Consider the following 20039-nt stretch of genomic DNA (forward strand, 5'->3'; position numbering starts at 1 on the left):
GAGACAGAGAGAGAGAGAGAGGGAGAGGGAGAGGGAGGGAAGAGAAGACTCGGCAGAGAGAGAGAGAGAGAGAGAGAGAGAGAGAGAGAGGGAGGGAGGGAAGAGAAGACTCAGCAGAGAGAGAGAGAGAGAGAGAGAGGGAGGGAGGGAAGAGAAGACTCGGCAGAGAGAGAGAGAGAGAGAGAGAGAGAGAGAGAGAGAGAGAGAGAGAGAGAGGGAGGGAGGGAGGGAAGAGAAGACTCGGCAGAGAGAGAGAGAGAGAGAGAGAGAGAGAGAGAGGGAGGGAGGGAAGAGAAGACTCGGCAGAGAGAGAGAGAGAGAGAGAGAGAGAGAGAGAGAGAGAGAGAGAGAGAGAGAGAGAGAGAGAGAGAGAGGGAGGGAGGGAAGAGAAGACTCGGCAGAGAGAGAGAGAGAGAGGGGAATATTTAATCTGGGATTGTTTCATGAAAGTCATGGAAACAACTAGAGGACAGCTGACTAACTAAAACTAACCAGACACAAGAAGGGAAGGATAGATAGATAGATAGATAGATAGATAGATAGATAGATAGATAGATAGATAGATAGATAGATAGATAGATAGATAGATAGATAGATAGATAGATAGATAGATAGATAGATAGATAGATAGATAGATAGACAGACAGACAGACAGACAGACAGACAGACAGAGAGATAGATATAGACAGACAGACAGACAGACATACAGAGAGATAGATAGATAGATAGATAGACAGACAGACAGACAGACAGACAGACAGACAGACAGACAGACAGACAGACAGACAGATAGATAGATAGATAGATAGACAGACAGAGAGATAGATAGATACAGACAGATAGAAACAGACAGACAGATAGACAGATAGATAAATAGATAGATAAAAGCCACAGAAAGAAAGAAAGAAAGAAAGAAAGAAAGAAAGAAAGAAAGAAAGAAAGAAAGAAAGAAAGAAAGAAAGAAAGAAAGAATAGTGTTAAATTAATACTTACTCAGATGAGGATTGACTGGAGCTGTGAAGAGAAAAAATGAAAAAGAGAAAAAATATAATTTATTATAGTCAACTTAATATATTCCAAACTGACCCTAATTGGATTCAATTTAATTGCAAAACAAAACCTTTAATATTCACACTTCTCACACATTTGCAAAAAATAAAGATGAGAACATACGACATTCAGATAACACTTTACAACATGGACCCATTAGTTAATCCATTAACTAACATTAAATAAAAATAAGCGAGACAATTGTTAAGTATTTATTAATCTTTGTTAATGTTAGTAAGTAAAAAGGCTACAGCCCTTCAGTGGTTGCTGTGAATCTAAGAGACTTTTCCTCCACACCGGCTCCTGTAGTTAGTGGCGTTCCTCAGGGCTCGGTTTTGGGACCGCTGCTGTTCTCCCTGTATCTGCTTCCTCAGAGCTCTGTTTCTTTTAAAGTATAGTATTTCATACCGTTTTTTTGCTGATGATCTTCAGTTTTATTTGCCAGTGAGTTTAGATAAAACATGTTCTCTGGACAAAGTACATGAATGTTACAGTGACATTAAACTCTGGAATAGTCTCCCATTCCACATCAGGTCAGTGTAATCTTTGCCACTTTTAAGCTTTTAATTTAAAAACATTTATTTTCTTTAGCTTCTGAATAAGACATGTTTGCCATGTTGCATGTAATATTAAATCTTGGTTTTAATGTAGGGATGCACCGCTGTAAAAATGTTGGCCGATACGATAACCGATAATTCTTTATATTTGAAAGCTGATAACCGATGACGATAAATCTAAATCCTGATTTTTATGTATTTTTTGAGAGCCTGATTACAAAAACAAAAGTCTCACCATTAAAATCCACGTCCCAAACACACAATTATAATGTTTTCATGATCATTTTATGAAGCCGATATGACAGACTTTCACTGCACATGTTGCACTGAACTGTATTTTTCTTTTTTTTAAGTGATTCCAGTCATATTTCAAGCATTTCAAAGCCATCATGTTGAACAGTCGCATCTGAAGTGTCTCAGCTGAAGGAAATAATACATTATTTATCGGCTTTAATATATCGGCCAGATTTTCTTATCGGGCGATAACGATAACGTTAAAAAAGCGACTGATATATTGTGTATCCCTAGTTTAATGACATCATTGTTGTAAAGCACATCTGTTGTGTGTGTAAATGTGCTATATTAATAAAGTTGCTTGCTTGCTGAAAGTACAACTCATTGTTAGTTCATGTCAGTTGAAAATAACATTAACTAAGATTAATAATGATTTAGAAGTGTTTTTCAGTGTTAGCTCATGTTAACTAATGCAGCTAACTCATGTTAACAAATGAAACCTATTGTAAAGCAATTTTTAAAACACCAACAACTGTTTTTATAGTATATTATAACATATAATATAATACATTTAAACAGTGTAACTATTTAAAAAAAAAAATTCCAAAAATTCTTTTTTTTTTTAATTCCAAACAGAAGTGTGGAGAAACATGACAGCATTTTAACGTCTCCATCATGAGTACATGTTACTCTGAGCAGAAAACGAGTCACCTGAGCAGGTTTTATAACGTTTAACGTCTCTGTGATCATGCGAGTGTGTGAAACTACAGCAGACACCAGACACATGATCAAAAACAACACTCAAACTCCCTCCGGCTCAAATTACCCGCTGTGATTGTTTTCCGCTCATAACTGACCGGCGATCTCCAGAGAAACATGAATTAATTATCGTCAACATGTGGATGTGATGAAACGTCATGAAATGTTGGCTTCTGGATTAATGTGTCTCGCAAACTGATGAAATAAACGAAAGCAAGAGGAAAAACAACACAGGCAGAGAGAATCTGATGATCTGATAATGCATTTAAATATAAATATATATTGTATATGTATGTTCCTAAAAGGCAACTTTCCCCCTGGATTTATTGTTACATTTATTTAAAATGAGTAAATATAAATAAAGAAACCCTGTCTTTAAACATAAATACAAATATAACAGTGTTAAATCTTCTGCCAATACATGCAATGAGCAGTTTCTCTTTCAGCTCGAACAGAAATCAGTTAAAGTTAGTTTAAAAAGTGAATTAAAAAGTGCCTGTAATAAAGTTTGACCTGCATGACCTAATCACAATCAAATATGCATGTGAATGATTCACCGAAATACATAAATGCATTAAGACTGACGTTTTACTGTCTCATTATAAACTCTGAGAGCTTCACAAACAGTTCATGCAACTTTCATGATCAAGAAATCACTTACAATCTCACATTTATTACTTGTGCATGTAAACGGAAGGAATGCAGTAATGGAAAGTTCAATAAATAATTCAGATTTTAAAGGAGGGAAGAGCTGTTTGAGCGGCTGAACCGGTAAAGACTACACCACAGTTTTATTGCTCAAAACAACAACAGCCGGACAACCATAGTAAACCAGGTAAAGGTCGAAAGTAACTAACAGCTCTTGTTTCATGAGTCTTTTCGCCAGTAAACATAATCGAGACTGTCATGAAGACACACGAGCGGCTCAGGGATCGATTCCTGTCATGCTGAATAGATGCGGTGCATCAGTGTAACCGCAAAACTTTGTTAATGCGGAGTGATTCATGCCGACTGAAATAATTGATTTTAATGCACTCGATTAAACACGCTAATCACAAATCATCTCAAAGCAAACGTGTCTGAAGAATATTGGAGAATATATATGTATATATGGCATCTGTTGCATGCTGTAAATAACCGCAGACGATGATTGCAGTGTGCAAACAAACATGACATGGCTTTGCAACAATGCTTTTATGGTGGAATCGCAATCCTGATCATTTGAAAGCAAAAACTGGTGTATTCGAGCTGTGAGGTCTAATGTCCACTATAGCGTCTGCAGGAACATTGAGAACATAACACGCACATTTCATAACATTAAGCTTGCATATGTAGAAAAGCTGCACGATTAATAAACTCAATCTGAATGTGTCATAAAGAGCTCGATTCAGCACCTGATCTTATTCCTAAATGACAGCGAATCGACAAACAGTTTCATTATTTCTGTCTTACGATCATTCAGATTAATCACAGAAGTTCTGGGATAAAAGTTTATAGTTCGGATATAAACACTGATGTCTACGGTAGTGATCAAAATAGAGTAAATCACCTTTTGAAAGTAACTTGAAGCTTCAAATAAAGATTGTATCATTACATCGTTACACCAGTAGGTGGCGACAAGTGACTGTTAAAAATGTGTTTGTCACTGAATCATTCACTCAAGAGATTCACTCAAAAACACTGATTCATCCAGTAATGAAACAAGTGAAGTCTTTATGAGTGAGTCATTGAATCATTCACTCAAGAGATTCGCTCAAAAACACTGATTCATCCAGTAATGAAACAAGTGAAGTCTTTATGAGTGAGTCATTGAATCATTCACTCAAGAGATTCGCTCAAAAACACTGATTCATCCAGTAATGAAACGTGAAGTCTTTATGAGTGAGTCATTGAATCATTCACTCAAGAGATTCGTTCAAAAACACTGATTCATCCAGTAATGAAACAAGTGAAGTATTTATGAGTGAGTCATTGAATCATTCACTCAAGAGATTCGTCCAAAAACACTGATTCATCCAGTAATGAAACAAGTGAAGTATTTATGAGTGAGTCATTGAATCATTCACTCAAGATATTCGCTCAAAAACACTGATTCATCCAGTAATGAAACAAGTGACGTCTTTATGAGTGAGTCATTGAATCATTCACTCAAGAGATTCGCTCAAAAACACCGATTTATTCAGTAATGAAACAAGTGACGTCTTTATGAGCGAGTCATTGAATCATTCACTCAAGAGATTCACTCAAAAACACTGATTCATTCAGTAATGAAACAAGTGAAGTGTTTATGAGCGAGTCATTGAATCATTCACTCAAGAGATTCGTTCAAAAACACTGATTCATCCAGTAATGAACCAAGTGAAGTGTTTATGAGCGAGTCATTGAATCATTCACTCAAGATATTCGCTCAAAAACACTGATTCATCCAGTAATGAAACAAGTGACGTCTTTATGAGTGAATCATTGAATCATTCACTCAAGAGATTCGTTCAAAAACACTGATTCATCCAGTAATGAAACAAGTGATGTTTTTATGACGAGTCATTGAATCATTCACTCAAGAGATTCGTTCAAAAACACTGATTCATCCAGTAATGAAACAAGTGAAGTATTTATGAGTGAGTCATTGAATCATTCACTCAAGAGATTCGTCCAAAAACACTGATTCATCCAGTAATGAAAGAAGTGAAGTATTTATGAGTGAGTCATTGAATCATTCACTCAAGAGATTCGTCCATCCATCCATCCATCCATCCATCTTCTACCGCTTATCCGGGGCCGGGTCGCGGGGGCAGCAGTCTAAGCAGGGATGCCCAGACTTCCCTCTCCCTCGACACTTCCTCCAGCTCTTCCGGGGGGACACCGAGGCGTTCCCAGGCCAGCCGGGAGACATAGTCTCTCCAGCGTGTCCTAGGTCTTCCCCGGGGTCTCCTCCCGGTGGGACATGCCCGGAACACCTTCCCAGGAAGGCGTCCAGAAGGCATCCGGAAAAGATGCCCGAGCCACCTCAACTGACCCCTCTCAATGTGGAGGAGCAGCGGCTCTACTCTGAGCTCCTCCCGAGTGACCGAGCTTCTCACCCTATCTCTAAGGGAGCGCCCAGCCACCCTGCGGAGAAAGCTCATTTCGGCCGCTTGTATCCGGGATCTTGTCCTTTCGGTCATGACCCAAAGCTCATGACCATAGGTGAGAGTAGGAACGTAGATTGACCGGTAAATCGAGAGCTTCGCCTTGCGGCTCAGCTCCTTCTTCACCACGACAGACCGGTACAGCGACCGCATTACTGCAGAAGCTGCACCGATCCGTCTGTCAATCTCCCGTTCCATCCTTCCCTCACTCGTGAACAAGACCCCGAGATACTTGAACTCCTCCACTTGAGGCAGGAACTCTCCACCAACCTGAAGCGGGCAAGCCACCCTTTTCCGACTGAGGACCATGGCCTCGGATTTGGAGGTGCTGATTCTCATCCCAGCCGCTTCACACTCGGCTGCAAACCGTCCCAGTGCATGCTGGAGGTCCTGGTTTGATGAGGCCAACACGACCACATCATCCGCAAAGAGCAGAGATGAAATCGTGTGGTCCCCAAACCTGACCCCCTCCGGCCCCTGGCTGCGCCTAGAAATTCTGTCCATAAAAATTATGAACAGAACCGGCGACAAAGGGCAGCCCTGCCGGAGTCCAACACGCACCGGGAACAAGTCTGACTTACTGCTGGCAATACGAACCAAGCTCCTACTCCGGTCGTACAGGGACCGGATAGCCCTTAGCAAAGGGCCCCGGACCCCATACTCCCAGAGCACCCTCCACAAGATGCCACGAGGGACACAGTCGAATGCCTTCTCCAAATCCACAAAACACATGTGGATTGGTTGGGCAAACTCCCATGAGCCCTCCAGCACCCTGTAGAGGGTATAGAGCTGGTCCAGTGTTCCACGACCGGGACGAAAACCACACTGTTCCTCCTGAATCCGAGGTTCTACTATCGGCCGGATTCTCCTCTCCAGTACCCTGGCATAGACTTTCCCAGGGAGGCTGAGAAGTGTGATCCCCCTATAGTTGGAGCACACCCTCCGGTCCCCCTTCTTGAAAAGAGGGACCACCACCCCGGTCTGCCAATCCAAGGGCACTGTCCCCGACCGCCACGCGATGCTGCAGAGGCGTGTCAGCCAAGACAGCCCCACAACATCCAGAGACTTGAGGTACTCAGGGCGGATCTCATCCACCCCCGGTGCCTTGCCACCGAGGAGTTTCTTGACTACCTCGGTGACTTCAGCTTGGGTGATGGACGGGTCCGCCTCCAAGCCCTCAGCCTCTGCTTCCTCAATGGAAGACGTGACGGCGGGATTGAGGAGATCCTCAAAGTATTCCTTCCACCGTCCGGTGATATCCCCAGTCGAGGTCAACAGCCGCCCTCCTCCACTGTAAACAGCGTTGGTAGGGCACTGCTTCCCTTTCCTGAGGCGCCGGACGGTTTGCCAGAATCTCTTCGAGGCCAGCCGATAGTCCTTCTCCATGGCCTCACCGAACTCCTCCCAGGCCCGAGTTTTTGCCTCCACAACCACCCGGGCTGCAGTCCGCTTGGCCCGTCGGTACCCATCAGCTGCCTCAGGAGTCCCACAAGCCAGCCAGGCCCGATAGGACTCCTTCTTCAGCTTGACGGCATCCCTTACTTCCGGTGTCCACCACCGGGTTCGGGGATTGCCGCCTCGACAGGCACCGGAGACCTTACGGCCACAGCTCCGAGTGGCCGCGTTGACAATGGAGGTGGAGAACATGGTCCACTCGGACTCAATATCTCCAGACTCCCTCGGGATCTGGTCGAAGCTCTGCCGGAGGTGGGAGTTGAAGATCTCTCTGACAGGAGATTCGGCCAAACGTTCCCAACAGACCCTCACAGTACGTTTGGGTCTGCCGAGTCTGTCCAGCTTCCTCCCCCGCCATCGGATCCAACTCACCACCAGGTGGTGATCAGTTGACAGCTCCGCCCCTCTCTTCACCCGAGTGTCCAAGACATACGGCCGGAGGTCAGATGAGACGACCACAAAGTCGATCATCGACCTCCGGCCTAGGGTGTCCTGGTGCCATGTGCACTGATGGACACCCTTATGCTTGAACATGGTGTTCGTTATGGACAAACTGTAACTAGCACAGAAGTCCAATAACAGAACACCACTCGGGTTCAGATCAGGGGGGCCGTTCCTCCCAATCACGCCCCTCCAGGTGTCACTGTCGCTGCCCACGTGGGCGTTGAAGTCCCCCAGTAGAACGACGGAGTCCCCAGTCGGAGCACTTTCCAGCACCCCTCCCAGAGACTCCAAGAAGGCCGGGTACTCTGCACTGCCGTTCGGCCCGTAGGCACAAACGACAGTGAGAGACCTATCCCCGACCCGAAGGCGCAGGGAAGCGACCCTCTCGTTCACCGGGGTGAACTCCAACACATGGCGGCTGAGCTGGGGGGCTATAAGCAAACCCACCCCAGCCCGCCGCCTCACACCATGGGCAACTCCAGAGTGGTGAAGAGTCCATCCTCTCTCGAGGAGTGTGGTTCCAGAGCCCAAGCCGTGCGTAGAGGTGATCCCAACTATCTCTAGTTGATTCGTCCAAAAACACTGATTCATCCAGTAATGAAACAAGTGAAGTATTTATGAGTGAGTCATTGAATCATTCACTCAAGATATTCGCTCAAAAACACTGATTCATCCAGTAATGAAACAAGTGACGTCTTTATGAGTGAGTCATTGAATCATTCACTCAAGAGATTCGCTCAAAAACACCGATTTATTCAGTAATGAAACAAGTGACGTCTTTATGAGCGAGTCATTAAATCATTCACTCAAGAGATTCACTCAAAAACACTGATTCATTCAGTAATGAAACAAGTGAAGTGTTTATGAGCGAGTCATTGAATCATTCACTCAAGAGATTCGTTCAAAAACACTGATTCATCCAGTAATGAACCAAGTGAAGTGTTTATGAGCGAGTCATTGAATCATTCACTCAAGATATTCGCTCAAAAACACTCATTCATCCAGTAATGAAACAAGTGACGTCTTTATGAGTGAATCATTGAATCATTCACTCAAGAGATTCGTTCAAAAACACTGATTCATCCAGTAATGAAACAAGTGATGTTTTTATGACGAGTCATTGAATCATTCACTCAAGAGATTCGTTCAAAAACACTGATTCATCCAGTAATGAAACAAGTGAAGTGTTTATGAGTGAGTCATTGAATCATTCACTCAAACCATTTAAAAAAAAAAATTCAAATCAACTAGACTTTAATTATTAGAGTATTTAAAGCAAATATATGTCCATTTGTTTATATGCAGACTACCGTAGAAAAGTGACAGTAAATATATTTATAATGTTACAAAAGATTCCATTAAAAATAAATGCTGTTCTTTTGAACTTTCTATTCATCAAAGAATTCTGAAAATTAAGCGTATCACAGTTTCCACAAAAGTATGACTGTTTTAAACACTGATAATATTCATAAACGTTTCTTGAGCATCAAATCATCATATTAGAATGATTTGTGAAGGATCATGTGACACTGAAGGCTGGAGTAATGATGCTGAACATTCAGCTTTGATCACAGGAATAAATTACACTTTACTATATATTCACAGCTGTTTTATTGTATTTTTGATTGTAATAATATTTCACTGTTTTTACTGTAATTTTGATCAAATTAAAGTAGCCTTGCTGAGCAGAAGAGACTCTTTCAGAAACATTACCAATCAAAAAACATTTTGAACTCAAACTTTTGAACAGTTGTGTAAATATGGAAATGACAAAATGATTGTCTGTAGTAAACTCTGTACATTGACAATAGATCAAAAACAACCTGGAATATTAATTTTACAGGCTTAAATCCCTTTGTTTATTTTTCCATCACTGTCTGGATAAGATTTAACAATAATGTGTCGAAGAGCGGATCACAATAATCACTTTATATCGACAGATAAAAGCTTTAAGAGAAAGCATCAAACACAAACGGACATTCCGTCATGTTGAGGAGGTCGATTAAGAAGACGGGAAACATCCGAGACGAAGCTTTTCAGGAGATTTTTAGAGTCAGGGTGACACACATATGAGCATTAGAGGATTAAAACCCATCAAACAGTATTCATCTGAACACTAGCGATGCCTCGAACAATCCACAGACAATAATAAACGCTGACAGTCGATTCACAGGGAGGATGAATCATTTCTGAGAAATGCAAAATGAAGCATTTACTCTTGCGGCGACATGATCATATCATCATTCAGGAATAAAACCGATCTCTCCTGGAGTGGAGGGGCTCTTTTGTCTTGCGCTTTTTCAATCCGTTTCAAGTCGAGAAATCAGAGCAAATTGAGACGCCACCTCCTCCTCCTCGTCTGTGTCATTGTGTTAGAGACAGAAAAGGAGAATAGAGGATCGTCATCTCCATTATGAGACGCAGATTTCTAAAGGCTGTTTTGCTGCTGAGAATCTACACATTCAGTTTTCTTAAGTACATCAGGATGTTAAAGAGGCCATTTTATCTTACTGTTGTGTTTGGTCTCGACTAGAACAGGTTTTCCTGTTTGAATGTTGATTATTCTCCTCATATTCTCCATTGTTGCGGCTCCTCTCTTCCCAGTCTGTCAGTAACGCTCTGTTTACTTCCTGTCTCTATGAAGCCCCTTCTTCTGAAAAGCACATTGTGCTCTGATTGGTCGGCTGGATCAGTGTGTTGTGATTGGTCGAGCACTTTGAGTGTGTTTGGGAAATGCCCCGCCCCTTACCATAACCGCCAGTTTCAACCATATACTGTATATAATATGTGTGTAGTGTGTGTGACGTCACCCGTAGTGTTTCTGAAGAGCGTTTTCGAAGCTCAAAGTGGGCGGAGCCGGCCGTCGCCATCTTGGCAGCGTCACTCCCGGATAAACGTAAATGTGCAGCGAGGCGGATTAGCTGAGGTGACGTGACGCTAACAGACAGCAGACAAACGCTAGTAGTGACATCAGCAGCAATCCACCTGTCACTCAAGTGGCCACGCCCTTAATTATGCACAACTTTAAGGCTTAATATTAATTTAACGGATGAGTTATAAAAATATTCACCCCCCTCACAGTCGTCATGAAGGGCAACATTAGCTATATAGACCAAAACCACTTTTTGCTCCAGACTGTAAACATGTTTATTTCTGCTGTAAAGTTGGGCATTTTAACATGGAGGTCTATGGGACTGAGTCTCTTCTGCAGCCGGCCTCTAGTGGCCAGTCGATGAACTGCAGTTTAACTCACTTCAGTGTTGATTCACGAGAGAGACACGAGGGTTGCCGCTTGGTTTCAACACACTACTAACTAACTCAACCAGGCCCCGCCCCTTTATTCTGCGTATTAATTATTATAATGAGGAATATTGTGACGTGTTCGCTCCCGGAAGAAACTCAAGACTACAATGGAGGCGTTTCAGGAGTTCAGAAACACTGACACTGATATAGAGAAGAACTCCCTTTTTCATCCTCAAACAGCATTACACTAAAGAAAGATGAACATGGATAAAAATCCCGTATAACATTATATGGCTTCCCACAGTCACATAAAACACCCGTTTTAAAGCAGCATTTGATTATCGGCCACTTTATAAACTCCCAGGCCAGACTAATCAGACGTAATGCAGAGAACAAAGTCACGTAGACGTTATTTATCTCCGTTAAGCCGGAGTCGACCCCGCCAAACAATATCCCATCCGCTTTCATGTTTCAATATGTTTAATAGATTAAAGATTAACAAGTAACCTCATTTCAGACCTTCTTGAGTCGGTCATGCAACAAAAGCAAATGCTGAGAGCACACAGACACTTCATTAAACTCTGGGCTCGATGCAGCGGACGAGATGCGCTTTATTTAAGGAGAGATAATAATGTGTAGGTTTCATAACTCAGCTGGATCAATGCAAACGGCTGTGAACGGCATACATCATAATTCTCTCATGCATTGAAAATAACTTAGTTCAGGATTTACTTTGAAATGTTTTCACTCAGAAAATACTAGTAAATTTCACAAATAATTACAAAGAAACAACAATTAATATTGAATTAAATGAACAAAATTTGAAGTGGAAAAGCTGAAAACGTACTCCAATAATCTTTATTTACAACTCAGAACATTATTGTACTTGTAGTAGTTCAGCGAAATACTGAAATGAATTATTTGCTTTTGCATCATCCAAAATTTTTGATGTTCACGAGCGTCAGATGAATTATTAACCAGCAGCCGACACGTAAAACACAATCAAACTGAAACTCCAAACGAGCAGATCGCAAACACTGATCTCTCATCAGCTGATCACGTGCAGCACGAAACTAATGATCTCAACCTTATTTCTGAACATTCAAACCTTTTTTTTTAACGAAATCACTACTTTTATTCATCAAGGACGCATTAAATTGACCAAAAGTGACAGTAAAGACATTAATAATGTTACAAAAGATTATATTTCATATAAATGCTGTTCTTTTGAACTTTCCATTTATCAAAGAATCCTGAAAAATAAATAACATGTATCAAATATGTGAAAATATTCAACATTCTAAAGCAGCAAATCATCATATTAGAGTGATTTGTGAAGGATCATGTGACACTGAAGACTGGAGTAATGATGCTGAACATTCAGCTTTGATCACAGGAATAAATTATACTTTACTATATATTCACATAGACAACAGATGATTTACATTAGAATAATATTTCATAATTTTGACTGTATTTTGATCAAATAAATGCAGCTTTGGTGAGCAGAAGAGACTCTTTCATGTACCAACCCCAAATTTTTCAACGCTTGAGGACTTAAAAATACCTCAACTGAACTATAATAAACTAATACAAACATATAAAACTATAATAAATAGCTCATGAACTCAGCTACAATAAAAAATCTGGGGTTATTTTTTCAGTGTTTTCAGAGTTATTGAGTTATTCATCGCTGGCTTTTCGCGACCTCTTCAAGGTCTTTTATTATTATTGCAAACCAGTGGTTGTGTGGGTATTCTTTTTAAAGTTTAGAGGATTTAAGTTAATGTGTAAACATTAATTCATGTATGAAGTAAAATAAAAAAAAAAAAGCTAGTGCTATAGTAAAAACTGAATCAACCCAGTATGATGGGTTAAATCAACCCAATGAATAAACAACCCAATTTGCTGGGTAAAATGAACCCAACATGTGTTCTGACCAAGCGGCAACCTTCTGGTCTCTCTCGTGAATCAACACTGAAGTGAGTTAAACTGCAGTTCATGGACTGGCCACTAGAGACCGGCTGCAGAAGAGACTCAGTCCCATAGACCTCCATGTTACAGTTTTTCTGAGTTGCTAAAACACTAAACCCCATTCTCTGAACCAAATTCTCAATAGTCTAAACCAATTTGTCGAATAAATCACTCTTTCTGTAAAACATTAAACAAGTTTCAGGTAGTTAAAACACAGTTTGCAAATCTCATGCACTCTTTTTTCAAAACTCTAAACACATTCTCACTCCCTAAAACACATTCTGCACTGTGATGCACTTACGTTTCAAAATGCTAAACACAGGTAGGCGATAGTTAAACACAACTGCAACACAGTGGTCATCATTTACACACGACTCAAAATTGTTCACACTTATTTCTAATGATGTGACCAAACCAACTGTACATCATACAAGTCAGTTCAGAGTCCCAACATTTACTCAAAATGTTGCACTGAATGTTGAGACCAACAATGGATGGAAACCATATAAGATGGAGAGGAGGATGAGGATGAGTAAGAGGAGGTGAACAAGCAGGATGAGGATGAGGATGAGGAAGAGCAAGGTGTGGAGCATGTTGTCAAGGCTGGATCTGCTTTAGGGTTTTCCCCTTTTCCTGCAGAGATGACATTGTCTGAGATGTGGAGAGACTCCTCCGGCCGGACCAACATGAAGACCTGATGCTGAAGCAGAATAACATCTCTCTCACTGACCTTGATTCTGCAGTTGCACAACTCTTCTGGAGTGAACATGCTTTTCATTTAGAGTTTCTTACAGTAATATTTTTGGCTTTTGCAGTTGGGTCACTGTATTTTCACAGTATGCAAGTGGTGAATATACAGACATTCGATAGGCCTCCAGTAAGTTGTCATTACTATACTTTTTTACGTAATTGCAAAATTGGTTTACTTTGTTCAAATATACTTTTTTCCTGTAACTGCATGCTTTGGATTCTGTGTTCTCCATTTTCTGATGTAGAGTGTAATGAATGATCTGTAGTGTTTATAATTTTGACTCGCAGTGTGTGTGTGATCTCAGAGCATTGTTTGAGTTTGAGCACAGATGAGATGGTTTTGAGGCAATTGTTTGATTTTGCCAGAAGAGTCAGAGGTTCTGTGAATGTGGTGTGAAAATTTGGTTTTGTGTTTAAGGTTTTGAGAAAGTGAGTGATGGTTTCAAGAAATGTGTTTTAGCAATTCAGAAAAACTGTAAAATGGCCAACTTTACAGCAGAATAAAACATGTTTACAGTCTGGTGCTAAAAGTGGTTTTGGTCTATAAAGCTAATGTTGCCCTTCATGACGACTGTGAGGGGGGTGAATATTTTTATAACTCATCCGTTTAAATGATATTAAGCCTTAAAGTTGTGCATAATTAAGGGCGTGGCCATTTGATTGACAGGTGGATTGCTGCTGATGTCACTGCTAGCCGTTTGTCTGCCGTCTGTTAGCGTCACGTCACCTCAGCTAATCCGCCTCGCTGCACATTTACGTTTATCCGGGAGTGACGCTGCCAAGATGGCGACGGCCGGCTCCGCCCACTTTGGGCTTCGAAAACACTCTTCAGAAACACTACAGCTGACGTCACGCACACTACACACATATTATATACACTATATTTACCCAGCCCTTGTGTTGAAAACAACTCAGATTGGGTTGTTTTTAACCCAGTGGTTTTCATGCGTGACGTACCGCTGTACGTGACGATCCTGGTGGTTGAATCTCCCTCTCCGAAGCGCGTGATCGGCGTGAGTCGGACCACGTAAGCCTCGGGTCGGATGAGCTCCGTCAGGTTGTGTGTGATCAGTTCTCCCTTCTGGATGTTTCCCTCCACGGGAATCTCCTGCTCCCACCAGCGCTGCTGCCCCGTCTGAGGGAGAAATCAGGGAAAATACATCCTGTGAGAATGTTAAAGAGGCCATTTTATCCTAATGTTGTGTTTGGTCTCGACTAGAACAGGTTTTCCTGCTTGAATGTTGATTATTTTCCTCATATTCTCCATTGTTGCGGCTCCTCTCTTCCCAGTCTGTCAGTAACGCTCTGTTTACTTCCTGTCTCTATGAAGCCCCTCCTCCTGAAAAGCACACTGTGCTCTGATTGGTCGGCTGGATCAGTGTGTTGTGATTGGTCGAGCGCTTCGAGTGTGTTTGGGAAATGTCCCGCCCTTTACCATAACCACCAGTTCAACACACTACTAACTAACTCAACCAGGCCCCGCCCCTTTATTCTGCGCATTAATTATTATAATGAGGAATATTGTGACGTGTTCGTTCCCGGGAGAAACTCAAGACTACAGTGGAGGCGTTTCAGGAGTTCAGAAACACTGACTCTGATATAGAGAAGAACTCCTCTTGTCATCCTCAAACAGCAACATTACACACTAAAGAAAGATGAACATGGACAAAATACATGAAAAATACAATAAAGTGGAAACACGTTCAACATGAGACACACACGTTCACACTGCAGATACATACAGATTCATTCTGCTTCAGTTCACACACTTACATTCACTTCATTAAAGGAATAGTTCACCAAAACGATCAGTCTATCATCATTAACTTTCTTCTGTGGAACATAAAAAAGATATTTTGAGAAGTGTGTGTGTTTTTCTGTCTATACAATGAAAGTCAATGGGGTCCAAATCTTGTTTGGTCAAAATATCTTCTTTTGAAAACACTTTTAACATTAGTTAGTTCAGAACCTTTACTGATACATTATTAAAATCAAAAGTTGTTTCTGTTATTATTTAACGGACTTAAACTAATATAAACAGTTGTGTTTTTATTAACTAACATTTAACATTTAAGATTAATAAATACTAAAACAGATGTAATGCTCAGTGTTTGTTCACGCATTACTAACATTACTTATGCCACCATATTTAAAGTTTAGTGCATGTTTTAGTCATTTTGTTCAACTGAGTTATTTTACTGCAGGTTAAACTAAACCAACACGAGAAATGTTGATTGGCAACAAGCTGGAATAAAATAAGTTTCTTTTTAAATGTTAATTTTATTTCAAGCAATTAAATTTTTTTTAAGGTTTTTGTTTTAATTTTAATTCTAGTGAACAATAATGTCCCTGCTGGACAACACGTTCCCATCCGTCCGCTAGAAACATTAGTTTTACTGCAATGAATCTGCAAAGAAAAGGCTGGAAAACTCCCAGTGGTTTGTGCAGAAACTGATATCATTAGAACTTTAATTAAAGCGTTAGTTCACCCAGAGATGTAAACTCTGTCAGTAATGACTCTCCCTCATGATGTCCAACCCCGTCAGACTCTCGCTCATCTTCAGAACACTAATGAAGATATTGTTGATGAGATCTGAGAGCGGTCTCACTCCTCCACAGGCTTCTCTGTTAATGAAATAGTCCAGTGACTACAGCGGCTCAACCTTAAGTTCATCAGGCGATGAGAATACTTTCTGTGCGCAAAACAAACAAAAATAATGACTTTATTCAACTCTTCATGTTCTTCTGTGTGTCTCTGAGTGAGTTCAGTAGTGTAACAGCAGCACTTCTGGGTTGGACATCAGAACGAAGGCTCACTATTGGCCGACGCTGGTCATGTGAGTGATGCGTGTGATGCTGGCCAATAGTGAGCCGCCGTTCTGACGTACAACCCAGAAGCGCTGCGCTGTTACACTACGTGAACGAAAGTCTTACAGGGTTTCGAACAACATGAGGGAGAGTAATTTTACAGCCTGACATTTTGGGCAGGTTTAACACATTATTAGACCGTTTTCCTTAAAACGACCAGCTGTAACTTGGTCAGCTGACCTCGAACTGCCAAATCGAATGAAATCAATGAATAAAATTGAAATAATAATGAAAAAAACAAAAAAAAAACAAACAAAAAAATTTTTTTTTATTAAATTAAAAAATAAAATCACAAAGACATGAGAAAAATAAAGCAAAAAAAATAAAATAATAAATAAAATAAAATGACTCATGAAGACATGAGTAAAAATAGCAAGATAAAATAAAATACATACGTAAATAAATACAAAAATAAAATGACTCATGAAGACATGAGTAAAAATAGCAAAATAATATTAAATACATCTGTAAATAAATACAAAAATAAAATAAAATAAAATGACTCATGAAGACATGAGTAAACCTCAAACTGCCAAATCGCTCTGAAAATGAAAGACCTCCAGCTCACTTTGACACAGCAAACACACCTTCGGTTCTCACACTCATCTTCATGAATTCTCACACACTTCTGTAACCTCAGAAGCAGAGTTCTCGAGGTCTGATCAAAGGAGGAGAACGCCAGCGAGATGTGGAAGAAATCAAAGAGCCGGATCTCCAGTGGCAGAAACTGAGTGTTGATCATGAGGTTACACAGGAGATGAGAGAGGAGAAGACACGAGGCCAGAATGAAACTATACAAATAATGCAATTAAAATAAATGCAATGCAATGCAATGCAATAAAATAATGACATGAAATGATAAAATAAAAAAAATAAAAAATCACAAAGACATGATAAAAGAAAGCAAAATAAAAGTAAATAAAATTAGTAATGAAGACATGAGTAAAGCAAAAAAAAAAAAAATATATATATATATATATATAAAATACCACACAAAAAAAAAAAATCACAAAGACACGAGTAAAAATAGGAAAATACTTTAAATAAATAAAATAAAATAAAATTAGTGATTTTATTTTAAAATGAATTAAAATAACTCACAAAGACATGAATAAAGTAACATTTTTTTTATAAAATCATGAACAAATGCATGCATTTAGGATCCTCTGGGAATAGTACACTACAGGGCACCATTGGCAGTTAATATATGATGAAGACATGAGTAAAGAATGCAAAATAAATAAATAGATAAATAATTTAGTAGGCAATGATGACCTAAAAGCCATAGATGCATAAACTGAAGATGCACTGGAATTAGTTCACTATAGAGCAACACTGGCATATTTAATATTCCAGCACACAATCCCGGAGACCTGCTACTCGTGATCTCACATGATGGGATGAAGCATGAAGAGCTCGTCCTCCATTCTGAAGCGGTGAAACCCAGAGTCACAGTGAGGAGATAAAAATAGCAGATCCGGGCCCCGGGGCCGACACTTATTTACCCAGAAACCCTCGCTTTCCTGCTTCTCATCCACTCACGTACCGTAGAAACATCAGGATTAATGTGATCCATGTGAACAGAGAGACCGGAAGAGGACTGGAGGAAAGAGGGAAGAGGGAAGAGGACTGGAGGAAAGAGGGAAGAGGACTGGAGAAAAGAGGAAAGTGTCACGTCCTTGGGCTGATCTGTCCGTTCTTCCCGGTCTCTGTTGTGGTTTTGTGTTTGTTTGGAGCATGTGGGTCTGTTTTGACAGTTCACCATGTGCTTCTGTCATTGTGGTGTCTCTCCCCGCCCCCTTGTTATCCCATTCAGTCTCTGCTTGTGGATCGCCTCTTTCTCTGCCCTCCTTCACGTACTACCTGAGAGTCGCCATTCTCCTGCCGCTTCGGACCGTCGCTGCGCTACACCGCCTGGTTCTGGTTCTTCAGACGTTGTGTCGATCTACTGAGGACGCTACCCTGGGAGTCCCTCTAAATTTTTTTAGCCTATACTGAGCTCCTTTCTGGGTCGTTGACAGACTTTTGTGTTTCCCTTTTTGAAGAAGAATAAAACCTTTTGTTGCCTGCAGTTTGAGTCTGTGTCCTAACCTAACAGAAAAAGGTCCAACACGACACAGAGGAACACAAGACAAGGCAACTGGAGCAATAATCACACATAGCTCAAACAACGATCTGGCACAAGACAACACACACAAGGGGACTAAATAGGAGACAGGGGCAATTCCAGTGTTATGGACGTGACATTTGCAGTCAAAACTTGAAATATAAATTCTCAGAAAATGCATTTAATACCAATATATTGTAAACGTCTGTTTATATATCCATACTCCCTTAATAAAGGAGTCCAGACATTAGAAAAATATCAGTCTACGCATGCGTTTTATATTTAATATGAGGGAAATACACATGCAAAAAATGACGTGACAAAAAAAATCTCTAACTTTTTGTTGCCAAAATATTTTTTAGTAATTCTGTGAATTACACTGCGCAAACCAAAAGTAATAGTACCCACCGAATGAAGAAGGGTTGGCTCTCCACAGAACATAAAATATTCATTTTATGTTATTTTTCGTTTTCACATTTATGAGGAAAAAACAATGTTACGGACGTGACAGTTCTCCGTTACGGACGTGACCGCTCTGAAAGCGGCACTAAAATACTGCTTTAAAACGTTCACAGAGACCTCAAACAGGCATTTAAAACACCAAATATTAAGGATTGGCATTATAAGCAAAAATAATATTCGATGTTTGTTCGAAAATCGTAAGACGGCGTTCACTCAAATCCCGCTCCAACATTACATTTGAGTAGGCATTTAGTCTCATATTAATGTTTAAATAAAATAATTGTATTTTTTATTTCATATGTTGATTATATGAAAGGATAACAGCATGAGTAAGATCATAAGATGCGCAATATATCGGATACAGTATATCAGTGGGCAGACATGATTTTGACCTATTCTTTAGTTTTTTTTAGTTTTTTTGTAGAAAACCTTTCTTTAATGTGAATTTCGTTTTGTATAAATTGTATCTTAATTTTAATCAATGTTTCATCAACCAATTGCCTGGATTTATTAAATAAGAAGCAAATAGGCTATAGCAGACAATATAATCAGGACACGGAGGCGCCGTCGCGTGAAGTGGAGCGCGCCTCATAAATGAACCGAAACTCCGCGTATAATGTAGGCTACTTGCCTCACATACCTGAGAATTATATCTATAGGACGTCTGAAATGTCTACTTTTAAACTACTTTTAAGTCGTGAGTCAAAATGATTGCAATTATTTTGTCAGCTTGATCGCGGGATTATGATGAATATTCATGTTTTAACCAAGAGGGAAAAACGCGACATCCCGAAGGAAGTGTCCTATGGCTATAAGACACATGCTCTTCTCTAAGTTGTACTGTATCATATACTACCTTCTGATATTCATATTTCGTCCTGTAACTGGCAGAGGAAGAGAAGATCCGTTCATGTGCGCTTTATCCACCGCGCTATATACAGAAATATACCACGCCGTATTAAAGAGCGGTCTCTATTGTTTACATTTTGTTATAAAATAGACTGAATT

The 20039-nt window shown here is 40.3% G+C and overlaps 1 protein-coding gene across 1 annotated transcript in view; it reads right to left on the reverse strand.

Annotated features, from left to right (window-relative positions):
* LOC311304607 (MAM domain-containing glycosylphosphatidylinositol anchor protein 2) overlaps positions 1-20039 on the reverse strand; it is a 195486-nt gene that overhangs the window by 12263 nt on the left and 163184 nt on the right. Inside the window, exons 11-12 of the mRNA XM_084431730.1 lie at positions 14552-14729; positions 994-1014 (exon numbers count right to left, since the gene is read on the reverse strand). Coding sequence (XP_084287856.1) covers positions 994-1014; positions 14552-14729 — 199 coding nt within the window. The remainder of the gene's footprint in view (positions 1-993; positions 1015-14551; positions 14730-20039) is intronic.

Source organism: Rutilus rutilus (assembly GCF_951802725.1).
Source record: "Rutilus rutilus genome assembly, chromosome: 15".
In the NCBI taxonomy this organism is placed as follows: domain Eukaryota; kingdom Metazoa; phylum Chordata; class Actinopteri; order Cypriniformes; family Leuciscidae; genus Rutilus; species Rutilus rutilus.